The sequence below is a fragment of the Pipistrellus hanaki genome (genome assembly GCF_964339955.1).
Source record: "Pipistrellus hanaki genome assembly, chromosome: 6".
Classification (NCBI taxonomy): domain Eukaryota; kingdom Metazoa; phylum Chordata; class Mammalia; order Chiroptera; family Vespertilionidae; genus Pipistrellus; species Pipistrellus hanaki.
Genome location: NC_140508.1, coordinates 7,242,965 through 7,256,289, shown reverse-complemented (window position 1 = coordinate 7,256,289; position 13,325 = coordinate 7,242,965). Strand labels below are relative to the sequence as shown.

The 13,325-nt window shown below is 55.3% G+C and overlaps 3 protein-coding genes across 4 annotated transcripts in view; 2 read left to right on the top strand and 1 right to left on the bottom strand.

Annotated features, from left to right (window-relative positions):
* LOC311624592 (uncharacterized protein) overlaps nucleotides 1–13,325 on the bottom strand; it is a 32,632-nt gene that overhangs the window by 13,067 nt on the left and 6,240 nt on the right. Inside the window, exons 3-5 of one of the 2 annotated variants that reach the window (XM_084888018.1) lie at nucleotides 6,225–6,316; nucleotides 5,884–5,980; nucleotides 2,187–2,275 (exon numbers count right to left, since the gene is read on the bottom strand). In XM_084888018.1, the coding sequence (XP_084744144.1) occupies nucleotides 2,187–2,275; nucleotides 5,884–5,980; nucleotides 6,225–6,316 (278 nt within the window). Of the gene's footprint in view, nucleotides 1–2,186; nucleotides 2,276–5,881; nucleotides 5,981–6,224; nucleotides 6,317–13,325 lie in introns of both variants that reach the window. The other variant, XM_084888017.1, reaches the window with a different exon arrangement.
* On the top strand, nucleotides 3,638–4,703 carry LOC311624591 (neuroendocrine secretory protein 55-like; the record flags this gene model as incomplete). The annotated part of the gene is made up of 1 exon (XM_084888016.1): nucleotides 3,638–4,703. Exon 1 carries the CDS (start codon nucleotides 3,975–3,977, stop codon nucleotides 4,701–4,703), a length of 729 nt encoding a protein of 242 aa, XP_084744142.1. The 5' UTR covers nucleotides 3,638–3,974.
* The window catches only part of GNAS (GNAS complex locus), a 54,840-nt gene continuing 46,140 nt past the window's right edge, over nucleotides 4,626–13,325 (top strand). The window contains exon 1 of the mRNA XM_084888015.1: nucleotides 4,626–4,745. Within this exon, the coding sequence (XP_084744141.1) occupies nucleotides 4,703–4,745 (43 nt within the window). The 5' untranslated portion in view covers nucleotides 4,626–4,702. The remainder of the gene's footprint in view (nucleotides 4,746–13,325) is intronic.

The window sequence follows — 13,325 nt, the reverse complement described above, 5'->3', positions numbered from 1 at the left end:
GGAGCGCCAGGCCCACTCGCCTGGCAGAGCAGAGCCCGCCTTCACGTGGATCTCGTCTCAGAGGATGTGGTGGCGTCCTCGGGACCTGTGGCCAGGCCAGGCAGGCCTTTAGAGAACTGGCGCCTCATCTGTCTCGCCCTGAGCGACCACAGGGCTTCACATAGGGTAGTCATACGGGGATGGCAAGCAATATCCCCACCAACGTTTAAAAGGAAAATCTCCAAATCAGACCACACCTTTCAGAGACCCCAGAGGAGCTCTCGCGCTGGCCGTGCCCCATCGCTGCATCGTCCACCGTCCCTCCCGGGCCACGACGTGGCCCCTGTCGGCGATCCCCTTTGGAATGCTGGGACACTTCACCCTGACCTGCGCCTTACGCTGTGGGGGCGGTTGTTCCCTCGCCACTACAACCCCCCACAATGTCCGGAATAGGGTCCTGGTCTCAGAAGTGACTCAATGCATGACTGCTGAACAGCCAGGATAATCTTTAATTTCCAAGCCCTCTCCTGGTGGGGAGGCAAGAGGACTGATATAAGGAACAGACTTGCCTCATTTCTTGCTCCAACCAGTGAGTCCGGCCCGGTTGTGGGAGCTCACAGCGCACACCTGTTTGCTCGTGACCTGAAACGCCACCCGCGCATTCCTTCCTGTCGCCGAGCTACCGCTCTCTCCGGCGCTTCCAAAATAGAAGCGGAGCCGAGGAGCCCCCAGCCTGTCTCCGGGGCCTCACATGCCTTTCGTGCAACGAGAACCTGGGCTGCATCGGCTTCCAGCTTTCTCGGCTCATGAGTCCCACGGAAAACATCTCCAATATGCGGTCATCTGTCCTCTGATTTAAGACTGCTCCTGACAGAGAGCCAGCCACCGCCTGACAACAGAGCCCTAATTGTTAGAATATTCCTCCTTGGGCTGGGCTGAAGTCTGTCTGTTTTAACTACCACCCATCAGTTCTAATTTAGTCTCTGGAGTCACACAAAACACATCTTAATGCCCTGTCCACAGGACAATCCTTGAAGGGACTGAAGACAACATTCTTCAAATTCATCCAAATAAGCACCCGACTGTAGGGCCCGGGGACACTGGGAACCGGCGCCATCCTGTCCAGCAGGCCCAGCCCCGCCCGCACGCCTGCAGGTGAGAGATGTCCGCACTCCATTCGCCGGCAGACAGACACAGCCCTTGTTCCTCAGCCTGCTAACAAGCGGGGTCGTCCATCACCCGCTTGCTCCTTTTTGAAATTCACTCTGCAGCAAGCACTTTTAAAGCCAGGCACGCGATGCATTTTAAAGAGCTTCTCCGCACAGCTCCATGTGCTCGGCCTCGGCCTCGGCCTCGGCCTGAGTGGGAGAGGAGCGGCGCTCCTCCCGGAGCCGGGGCGGCTGGCCACCGCACGCACCTGGGGCTGGAGAATGCCCGTCTATTCAACATCCGTTTGTCGGTTAAAATGAATCTTGCAAAGAACGTGCATTACTAACGCAAAATCGAATCCAAAAATATGTATTATGTAATGCACATTTTAAGAAATGTAGGCAGTCTGTGTGCTTGTGAGCGGACCAGCTCTGGGCTGCCATCTCCGTTACAGCATAAAGCACTCCCTCCAAAAGACAGCGCTTCCACGCACCCACACTACCGAACCGCAACCCACACCGTCGCCGACAGTGGGTGTTCCCCTCCATTCAAAGGGCATCCGCCAGCACCCACGTTCCCGGTTCTTCCCCCAGGGTGCCCCGAAACCCAGCGAACAACGTCTGCATGTGCCTACACTGTCAATGGGCTGCGCTCACTGAGAGAAACAAAGCCGGCAGGTCACTGTGAGCAGAGCCTTGAAAACAACCCCCTCGTGGCGGAGCAATCACGACTTGAGATGCCCCATAACAACATCCACACGGTGACGGGAGCCATCCAGCAACTTGTGACAATAAAACCCATCCCAGGCTCTCCAGAAGGTGTGAGAGTGCGGCACGGCTAGAATACAGACGTTAGCCTTTTATGGGGTCTGCCAAATCAATCCCACTTTATTAGACCAATCAGCATCTTAATGCTGCAAACTAACTGGAAGAACTCAAGATGTAAGAGAGACACAGCCAAGAAGCCAGTCAGGAACATTCAAGACGGCGGCATCCAAGATGCAGACACTGAACCTCAATGCCTCCAAAGCAGCGGCTGGAATCTCATTAGGACCTCACCTCTGGCTTGCTGGTCTTCATACGGGCGCGGTGCTGGTCTTCAGAGGGCGAATCCCACCTGTAGGGGCGCGTGGCTCTCCAGGAGGGCCGCCAGGGGGGCGAAAAGGGAAAAGCAGAGTTTTAGGGGGCTGTGGCTCTCTAAGCGTTCCCCACGTGGGCTCAAACACAAAGAAACGTGTCCCGAGTGAAGCCCCTTGCTAATGAATGCCTCTCTGGGCGCGGGAGGGGCTTGGCCTTGGCTTCCCCACCTTCGGTCTTGTTACAATGGCCAAGGGCGCCCAGCGCCCGGGCTGCAGACGGAGCTCCAGAGCTCCCACAGGACCGCGCTCCTGAGCACGGCCCACCCACTCCAGGGTTCCCGGAGGACCTCCGGGGCCGAGAAAGAGGCTTAGCCTTTGAGGTCCGACAACGTGCTCCAGGGACATTAGCTGAACCCTCGATCTAATGCGCTGGCTGAGCCAATCGTTTCTCACCAGGCTGCTGGGTAAGATGTTCTGAGTGGTTTGATGCTCCGATTCACAGCAGATTAATTCGAAATATCCTTTCCTCAATCTAAGACTTTTTTTCTCTTGTCTTTTTTTTTTTAACTTTACCTTCAGCACCTAGAACAGAGATTGCCACTCAATAAATGTTTGTTGAATGAATTTTGTTGAAAAACTATGAGTTTTAAGGAATACCCAATGAGGTTTCCAACACCCTGAGTCACCGCCGCCCCCCATGCCCCAGAGGGCACATTTGGTTGTGCCTACTGCTTCTCAGTGCAGGAAAGACTGCCGGGAAGTGGTGGTTCTAGTAGATCCAAGTCTGCCTTCGGCCACGTTCTCCACTACAGCTCCTCCAGGAGCACCCTGGGCTTGAGAACCATCACTGCTCCATGGAGACCCTTCCTAAGCAAGTAATTAGCAGATTGAGACTCAGGGGATGGGAGGGGGTGTCTGGGGGACACTTCTTCCATTACAGTCACTATAACAACTCTGTCAACGGTGGTTTCATGATTAATGACTGCCTGAGATTACCATCCTCAAATTATTAAGCCCTTGGAAAATGCCCGGGCAGGATCATTAATACTGCTGTCCAGACCCTCATTTCCCCTGAATGTGTGCAAATCTGAGGTTTAGTTTGAGCTGCTTCCGGCTCTGTTCATTGTAAGGATAACACTGGAGAAGTTGGGGAGAGGATGTGAACCCCATGGAGAACCCATGCCCAGCTGCTAACCTGTGGCTCCATTGCTTGCTCCTTGGCACCCGCCACCCCGCCCCCTTGCTTCCCCCAAATCCTCTCAAACAAGGTTCCCTCCTGCCACCTGCCGGCCCACTAGGGTCTGCGCCACAGACTCAACGCCGCGCGCGCAGCTCGCGGGGAGGCGCCCCCACCGCCCTACTGCACATGCCCGGCAGAAGTCCGGGCGCGCAACTTTGCAGAACCTCTCCAGCAGCGCTCCGCGCCTCAGTCTCCTCTCTCCTCTCCCAGAGAGAGGATCTGCGGAGGCCCCTCCCCGGTCTTAGACCGCAGAGTCTGAGACTTCGGGAGAGGAGCCTAGGAGGAGACGGGCTTTCCCCCATCCCTTCATTTTGCTCAGAGCGGCGAGAAGAGGCGCGGAGCTTTAGAAAGTTGGGTGGTCGCAGCGGTAGGTGCTTCCCTTTTTGCCCTTACACCGAGGTGGGGCTGGGACCGCCAGACCCAGGTTCCCACCTCGTAAGGTGCACCTTTTCGGGCTCCCGCGGCCAATGCGCACCGGAGCCGCGCTCTGCAGAGAGCGGACCAGCTTCTTGGTGCGCGCCTAAGAGGATGGATCGCAGGTCCCGGTCTCACTGGCGCCGAGCTCGCCACAATTACAACGACCTGTGCCCACCCATTGGCCGCCGAGCAGCCACTGCGCTCCTCTGGCTCTCCTGCTCCATCGCGCTCCTCCGCGCCCTCGCCACCTCCAACTCCCGCGCCCAGCGCGCGGCTGCCCGCCGCACCTTCCTCAACGCCCACCACCGCTCCGCCGCGCCGGTGGCCCCTGAGCCCCCCAATTCGGAATCGGATCCCGAGGAGCCAGAGCAAGAGGTGTCCCGCCCCGAGTGCCCTGGCTACGAGCAAGGGTTCAACTACGAATCTGAGACCGAGTCCGAATCTGATCTTGAGTCTGACATCGACTTCGACACCGAGACGGAGACCGCCCCCACCACTGAGCCCGAGACCGAGCCCGAGGACGAGCGCGGCCCCGTGGTGCCCATCCAGAGCGCCTTCGCCCAGTCCCTCACCCAGCGCCTCCAGGCTCTGCGGGTGCGCAGCCCCGACGCCTCCCCGAATCGCGCCCAGCCCCGCCGCCGCCCGGAGCCCCGCAGCCCCCGCGAGGGGGAGGAGCCTCAGCCCGCGCCCCGGGCTGCACGGGACCCCGAAGAGTCTCAGAAGCCCAAGAAGGAGCAGCAGCAGCAGCGCGGCGGCTGCAAGCCCAAGAAGCCCACCCGCCGAGACCAATCTCCACGGTCCCCTCCCAGACGGGGACCCATCCCCATCCGGCGTTTCTAATGGAGGACTCGGTCCAGATTCTCCTTGTTTTCTTTGGTCCAGGTAGGTTGCCCACCGGGGAACTGGGGGGCCGGGGTGGGTGCGGGAGCAGCGGGAAGAGGGAGAAGGAATGCAGGTTAGGAGGAAGGCGGGAAGATAGCGGGCTCGGCTAGCCAGGCGGGGAGGTGGGCGGCCGGGAGGGCTGGGAAGGGCTCCGCAATCCTCGCCAAGGCGCTCAGGTGGCCAAAGGGTTGTTAGAAGGCGGTGCTCCTTGCACCCCGCTGGAGACAGCCTGAGGTCTCCAAGAGCTGGGAAGGGCTCCCCAAGTCTCCCCAAGGCGCCGGAGGGCGCCCGGATGGCCAAAGGCTTTAGACGGTGGGTGCTTCTGGCACCCCGCTGGAGACAACCTGAGATCCCTGAGAGCTGGGAAGAGCTCCCCAAACCTCCCCAAGGCGCCGGAGGGCGCCCGGTTGGCCAAAGGCTTGTTAGACGGTGGGTGCACCCCGCTAGAGACAGCCTGAGGTCCCCGAGAACTGGGAAGGGCTCCACAAGTCTCCCCACGGCGCCGGAGGGCGCCCTGTTGGCCAAAGGCTTGTCAGACCGCGGGCGCACCTGGCGCCCGGCTGGAGACAACCTGAGGTCTCCAGGAAGCGCGACTGGATCCCGGAGCGCCCCAGACTTCTCACCGCACACCCTAAAGGACAGGTAAGCGACTCATTTTCTGCGCTTTTTCCCTTCTAGAGACTAATCTCAGCCCAGGTGGCTTTAGCGGCGCCGGATGTGTGGTTCTGTGCGCGCGGGCCAGCCCTCACGGCGGAGCGGCCGCGGGTTGCAAAGCGCGGAAGGAGCCAGCGGGCTGGCGGGCGCCCGCGGGAGAGGCGCGCCGCGCCACGGACACTCGGGGCCAGGAGCCCGGGTCCCGGGGCTGCCAACTTGGATCCTTGGTGCCAGTGCCCCGCGAGGCTGGTCGCCAGCCCTGGCCGCGCCGCTCATCTCCGCGCGCTCGCGGGGCGGGAGGCCGCCGCAAAGAGCGTGCGCACCTGCCCGGGCGCCCGAGAGCCGGCTTCCCAGAGCGGCGGGCGGCCTCCCAGCCCAATACCGGTGTTTGGGGGTCAGGCGGAGAAGGTAGAGGCGTCTCGGGGGGTGCCTGGCTACCAGGATTGGTGGCGCGGACTTGGTCACGTCGGGGTATCGCTTACCCTTTGGCGCAGCGGTTCCGGAGGCGGAGCCGGGCGGCCGCCTGGAGAGGTCCCGTTGCGCAAGGCGGAGAGAGGGCGGAGAGCCCCGCGAGGTGTTCCCTGCGGAAGGTAAAGAGGTCAGGAAACGGCCGGTGCAGGGGGTCGCACTGATCATCAGAATCCTCTAGAAAGAGTCCCCAAAGAGCGCGGCATCCACCGGGCTGGGGAAAGGATTTTGGAACGGAGGCAAGTGTTTGGGCGGCCCGCCGGGCGGAGAAGGGGCCGGCGGCTCCGGCGGCTCGGGGCGGGGACGCGGCGCACACCGGCCATTTTCGGCTCGGCGGAGCCAAGTTTGCAGGCTAACCTGGAGGTGAAAGTGCCCGGTGCCAGAGCGCTTCACTGGCCGCGGTCCGGTCACACAGCGTCGGTGCGGAGTGTGTCCCTTCCTCGCCAGTCCTGGGGGAAAAGACCGATAAGTGAAATGTTTGCAAACCTCTCCCGACTTGGAAACTGATCTTTTCTTCGTGCGCGCGCGCGTCTCGTTTTCAGGTGTCGGTTTGAACTCTAATGATGGGAATGATTTGGGGGATAGGTGAAGCGTTTGGAGGGTTCTTAGCCCCCTGGAGAAAAGGATGCGGCCAGAGGGAACACACTTCCAGGGGTCTTCGCTCCAGGCCTCTTCCCCGGGGGCGGGGGCGCGGCGCGGGGACTTGGCTGCGCGCGGCTGCGGGCGCGGGCTAATGACCGGCGGCTGCGGTTGTGGTTTTCACCGGTAAATACCAGGCGGGCAATTTGTCCACCAGGGGCTTCCCCGTGTCGGAAGCCTGGAGGCGGCCGTGTACTTACAGGAGGGGGGTGTCCTGCGGTCCTCGAAAGAGTGGACTTGCCTGAGTGAAAAGGAAGATCCCTAAAGCTGACTTTCCTGCTTACACAGTGGTGCGTTAATGCCATTTCTGGGCTTTAAGCGTTGTTTTCCCTTTGGGAGAGTCTGAGCAGCCTGAGCTCCCTGAGGAGAAGGGCTCCGGGAACAAGGCTGGGGCCCCGCTTGGCTTCAGGCAAGGTTTGCAGTGGGGAGCTGTTTTCACAGGTTGGGCATCTGGGTCTTCCAGATTTTCTGCAGAGTATGTTGCGCTGACTTGTTGCAGGATGAATGAACAGAGTTTTAAAAAGTTCTCAGTGCCCAACCCATCCCTCCATCCTTAGTCTTAGTCTGCTTTTCTGTGTGTGTGTGTTTTAAACATTAAACAGAAAGTCTGCATGTGGGGTGCTGGCTTTCTTAACCTAAGCTATATACAGATTCATGATTGGGGTGTCCCCATCTCATCTAGGAACACACAAATAGTTTTGCCATCTTCTAGACTCCTTTTTACAAACTGTGAAAGCCTGTTACCCACCCCCACACTTCCTCCACCCATCTCCCCTCCCCAACTTCCTCCTGCCATCCTGGCTCCAGGGTGCCAAGGCCATTGGGACCACACACAACTGAGGAGTATGCCAAACTCCCGGGAAAGCACCCAGCGCCCCCCGAGGAGAGGGGACTTAGCTACATAGGCAGGCAAACACTCTTTCTACCTGAGCCCCTTGGGGTCAGCTAGCTGCCTTTCTTTTCCAGTTGTTTCTGGCAAGTTCTCCAAGCATTCCCAATTCAACAGTCTCCCAACCGCCCTTTGTCTCACCCAGCTACAGGGCACTTAGCATCTGAATGGGCTTGCTGGCCCTTTCAACTCAGGTGGGGCCAGGGTGTGAGGAAATTCCCCAAAGGTCACACCTAGTCGACCACACAGGTGAATTACCAGCCAGAAGCACTATTTCAGGGGGGGGGGAGAAAACAGTTAGTTATATTGATGTATGCGCCAATATCTGGTGTGGTTTTTTTTTCCTTTACTACATTAATCAATTGCTTAATGGAAATTTGCTTTTTCTTTGATAAAGCTGCTCTTACAACTTTGCAAGTTGGAAAATCATGTAGATATGTTCAAATTTTGTGTGGTACCAACAGTCTGTTGTGGGCTTACTTCTAAAAGTTTGGCAACTTTTCATCTGTTTATCAGAATTCATGAATTGGGAATTTTAAAGTTTGGAATTGTGTAATAATGTTTCCTTAATGAGCTTGTAGTTCCGCCGCTCCACTCCTTGCCCCCCCCCCCTCCCAATTGCTTACAGCCCTTTGACTCTTTAGCCCTGGATTTTAGCAGCTGTGATAGAAGTTTAATGAAGAAAATGGAAACTTCAGTGTAAGAGTGAGGTCTTTTTTAAAGAACTGCATGAATTTTTCTTAATATATTTGAATATCGCTGCTCTTCACGCAGAGGGAAGCTACTGAGAGGACACAGAAAGCACGGTGGTGGGGAAAGCATGTCTCTTAGCAGAAAACAAATCACTAAAATCAAATGAAGCTTCCAGAAGTGAGTGACGTCACAGCCCAGCAAAGGGGATGAGTCCTTAATCCCCAGGTTCCAGAATGAGGGATGAATGCCTCGCCCTGCTCTTCAGGGTTTGACATTGTGCCTCTTTCCTGCATCCTGGTGCTCGGAGCCGGGCAGTGCGATCTAAGGTCTGAGCACTGGTCCCAGCCTGCCTACCTGGCTCAGCCGCAGCACCCCTCTGCCTCAGTTTCTTCACAGGGAAAGAGAAATCTCTGAAGGAGATGTTTCCAGCATCCCTTTCAGCAGAGTCCCCCAGTTTGACTCTGTCAATCATTTTAATACTAAATGGAACAAAAAAATTTTTCAATGTTTGATCAAAACAAAAGCACCAGTTGTGAAGAAATCTGTGTTGTGGTCATCTCATTTGAGTTTGTCAAATCTGTGTTTGCACTGGTGACAAAATGGTTCAAAGAGGTGAGTTAGAGCACACAGAATTCCACGGTGTCCCATGACTAACCTATGAGAAAAGTGGGCACATGTTAGGTGTTGGTCTGCTTGTCTCCCTCCCCCCTTGTGTCTGAGAACAAGCCTTTCAGAGGTATGGACCAGCAGACAGACAGCCACGCTGACCACCAGGCTTAACTGGCCACAGGTGTGGAGCACATTCTTCAGTAACACCTCTCAGAGTCCTAATCAGGCTAGGCCTGCAAAACCAGCTCCGAAGCTGCAGCTGGTTAGGCTAAACCAATTTTCTCAACCTTTTTCTTTTTCATTATCACTCCCTCCCAGGAGGGGTTTCAGACATTTCGTCCTAATTTCGCCTTTCCCATGAAATTTAGCACAGACACAAACTTCCATATGCTGTTCTGTTTGCTTCTGTTCTGCAGAAGCTGGTAATGACTAAGATATTTGCACTGCCCCGAACCAATTCCGCCTCTATTACCAATGCATGGGGTAAGCCAAGAAAGTGTTTTTAAAAACTGGTTATGTCAAATTAAGTAATTTAACATTTCATTTTTGTTTTCTATTTAACTTTTTTTTTTTTTTTTTTTTGCTACATATTACAAAGCTACACAGAAGGTGAAATTTACCGATGCTTGTTTTCCCTTGTTAAATCTTTTGTTTTTCCCCAAAGCCCTTGTACAGATGCTGGTACTGGTGCCTAGAGAATTCACAGGCAGAGGAGCCAGATTAAGGAGCCTAGTGACAGTCCTCCCGAGACCACGAGTTGACAGCACTCCGCCCACAGAGACAGGGCATCCGAGGAGTCATGCCACCTGCATGCCAGCTTGCCAGCTCCCTATCCCAGGGCAGACTTGGCTCCTTGCTGGCTGTGTGTGGACATGGCAGCTCCTATTCTCTGGGCTTATTTAGGATGAGCATGCTCCAAGTGTACAGTTATCAGAAAGGCCAGAGTGAATAAGACGGCTTCGTGGACAGAGAGAGTGGGTGATGGCTGTAGTGTGGGGGTAGATTTGAGGATAGCAAAAGGAAAGGGTTGAGATTTGGGGGGCGGGGAGGATGCAAGGAGACCAGCCCCCAGGGAGGAACGCAGACTGGAGGTGGCACTCACAGCCCACCAAGGCCAGGGCCCCGGCGCAGTCTGAGTGAGGGATGGGGGGGAGGGATTAGTGGCAGGCTTCAGAGGCAGGGTGCTCAGCATTTGGCAGTCAGGGCAGCAGTGGAGGCCACTGGTAGAGGGAGCTCAGATGCGCTACCCTTGACCTTGCTTTCCCCAAGTCTCTCCCAGACCTGACCCAGAAATTTCCATTTCTTGGGTGCAATGGAGTTCCCATACATGCTGCTCAACTGCTTCAACCAAGCAGAAAGAATTAAACCCTAGGAAATCTTGTCTTATAGTTTAAATCTTAATCTTAGGTCTCAGTTCCTGGAGACCAGCCTCAGTCTTGCGGGGTGTGGGGGCACAGGGCCGAGGCCTGCCCGCAGCTGAAGAGGACACAAATGTCCTCCCCGGGCAGGAGCTGCCTCTGAGCGCCTGGCTTATGTCGCTGTGTCAATTAGATTTCATCAGGAAATTCACTCTAGGTAATTGGGCTTCTGCTCAAAGGTGAAATATACCATTCCCCTCACATGCAAATGACGCTGCCCAGAAGCCCCCAGGGTGCCTGGAATTTCCACCGTGAATTACCGACATCTTAAACAGAGCTTCCACTAAAGCCAAATTTATCTTCCAGGATTCCCTCTCACCACCCTACCCCCCACCCCCACTTTGCCCATCTTAGTCCCCTTCCTGTGGCACCGTTCTCTCCTGCAATGGCCACCTCTCCCCTCAGAATTCTCTGCCGCTTCACCGGGGGCCTGGAGGCGTCCTCAGGCTGGAGACCGCCTGACCAAAGGGCGCACGGTGGTCGGATGGCAGCCTCCAGCCCAGCAGCACAGTGGGTTACCCCTCAGGTGAGGGTGAGCAGGCCAGGGGGAGCGCATTCTCCCAAGTCTGGGTTCCACTGCCTGTAAATCAGGGCGACATCTCTCCCAGCCCTCAGCCATTGGAAGCATTTTCCCTTCCGTTGGCATTTGCCTAAAACAGCCAGTCCCGCAGACCCTTCTGCAGACAGCAGGAGCTGGCAGGGGAGCCGGGGCAGGTAGAAGGAGGGATGCAGCACATCTTAACTGCGCAGTAATTAACTGACCAGCTTCGAGTCTCACTGCTCCTCAGTCAGCACTCAAAACACTTGTCACTGGGAGCCTAAGAAACCTGAATTCTCCTTCCTACCTTCTCTCCTTTTGCCACTTCCTCACAACTGGTGGAGAGACTCTCCTTTCCTCTCTGGAAAGAAACCCACTGACACTAACGACATGGCGGGCTCAGAGCTCTCTGCGGTAACCCCCTCCCCCTGCACCACCCAGAAACATGTTTTCTTCCGACTTCTGCTCCCTTCTCTCCCGCCCTCCTCCACTCCCTGACGAAGGACCCTCTTCCACTGCTTTGCTCTGGCTTCCTTGGATATAGGGATAAGCTAAGAAGATTGGCGGGCAGCTCCTTAAAATGTAGATGTGCCTTGTGCATTTGGCACTAAGAATCCCCAAATGTAAGGATGTTAACAGCTGTTGGCTGATTTATGTGCTGGCGTGGAGGTGGCGGGGTAGTGATAAGACTGAGCTTGGGAAGCCCAAAGTGTCACTTGGGGCCTGCAAGGAAGGGGCCATGTCCTTGCAGGCAGTAGCGGTGCAGTTCTTTGTGTTTGAGTTAGTCATTTACAAAAAGCCAGCCGGTGTGCTACCTGTGGCCCCTGAGCCATCGGAGGGTTTAACTGATGGTAGTGCCTCCCGTTCTTCTTCGGTGGCTGGAACTCAGGGAGCCCTCACCGGGGTTTTGACAGCCAAGCCTTTCCCTCCTCTGATGGACACAGCATCTCCCTACCATCCACTCCCTGAGGGAGGGCCCAGGCCCTGGCACTCCACTTTGGTCCTTCACCCCAGCCAGCCAGCTCGCAGGAACTCGGACCAGCCTGTCTTGCAGGCCAGCTCCTGAGCTACATGAACTGACTTTTCTTCCCTCTCATCCCTATGAAATATTTACCTCTTTCCTTGATAGAAAACCACCCAGACTTGGAATTCTGGGCTTCAAATATTTTGCTATTACAAAATTAGTGGCAGACCCTAAAAACTAGGCCCTGGGTGTAGCCTGGACCAGGCTACATACTACACTCATCACTGGCCACCTCCATCTAAGTCAAGATCACATTTCTTTCTTTAAGCCAACAAGATTGCCAGCCCTGAGCAGGCTCCCCGGTAGTCCCATCAATCAGAACGGCCCAGTCAAGCCACCGCCTGCCCACCCCCAGCTCTACCGTACCAGCTCCTCAGGCCCTTGGCCAGGCTCCAGCTGCGTTTTGAGTTAAACATCTGGCCACACTCTGGGCCTCTGGAGTCTCACTTCTGATCTGCAGCGGAGTTTCAACTCTCAGCCCCACTCACCCAAGCAATTGGGGTTTCAGAGTCTAGAGTCACTACAGAAAAGTAAAAATGGGCAGAAAGACACAAAAGAATTCAATCCTGGACTTTTTTCTTCAGTCCTAATTTGCCTTTAAGATGATTTCGACTCAAGGCAAAGGGTTGTTTCTCAGCCTATAGCAGTAGTTTCAACCAGGGGTGGGGGCGGGGTAGCGGGTGGGGGGCACTTTTGCCCTCCAGAGGACGTTTGGCAAAGTCTAGACATTTTTTTGTTGCTATGCCTAAGGGGATGCTAGTGGGTAGAGGCTAGGGATGCTGCTAAGCATCCCACAGTACTCACAACAAAGTACCCGGCCCCAAATGGCAACCATCGGAGGCTAAGAAAACTCTGTCTAGATTAGCCAAGCTGACCAATTCCTCCTCTTCCTCTGATGTATGCCACCGGTCCCTCCCAGCCTCTTGCCACGCCCTGTGGTGGCTCCCTTCTCCTCTCCAGTACTGCAAGTGTTCAAGATTCTGTCACTCCCCTTGAGGGTCTTCTTCTCTGGTGACTTCATATCCTCGCAAGGATGACCATCACTTTGAATTTGGGGTCTTAACCTTTCTTTTTAAACTTCAGACCCATCCTCCTAAATAGGCTGTGAGAATCTCCAGCCAGTTGCCCATCCTTCCTCCGCCTCTGCTCTGTCTAAAACCAAATCAGCTCCGCCATTTTGGCAACTCCTCCCCAGATCCTTCCTGACTTCCCTTCCCACTCCTGTCCCATCATCCAGATGTCAGACATTGGCTCTGCCATCTCTTGTGCCATTCTAGCATATCAACTGTCATCGGGTCCTGTGGGACCTTTCTTCAGCCTTGCTGCTTTCTTCACAAGTTGTGGGCTTTCCTCCTTTAAAGGTGATGACCAGACACAAGCCCCTATGTATTCTCTTCCTCAGACCTTCCTCCACATTGCCTCAGCCTGTCCTGAAACTAGCTTCAAATCCTCACTTGCAGGACAAAAATAAATAATTAATCAATCAATCAATTAATTAAAATCAACACTTCCATCTCCTACCAAAATAGCCTCAAAATTGCTTGCCCTGATATTTCACCATATCCTGGAGAGACCCCATCTAACCTTTGTCCTGAAACTAGTCTCACTTGCAGAACAAAAATAATAAATAAATAATAAATAAATAAAT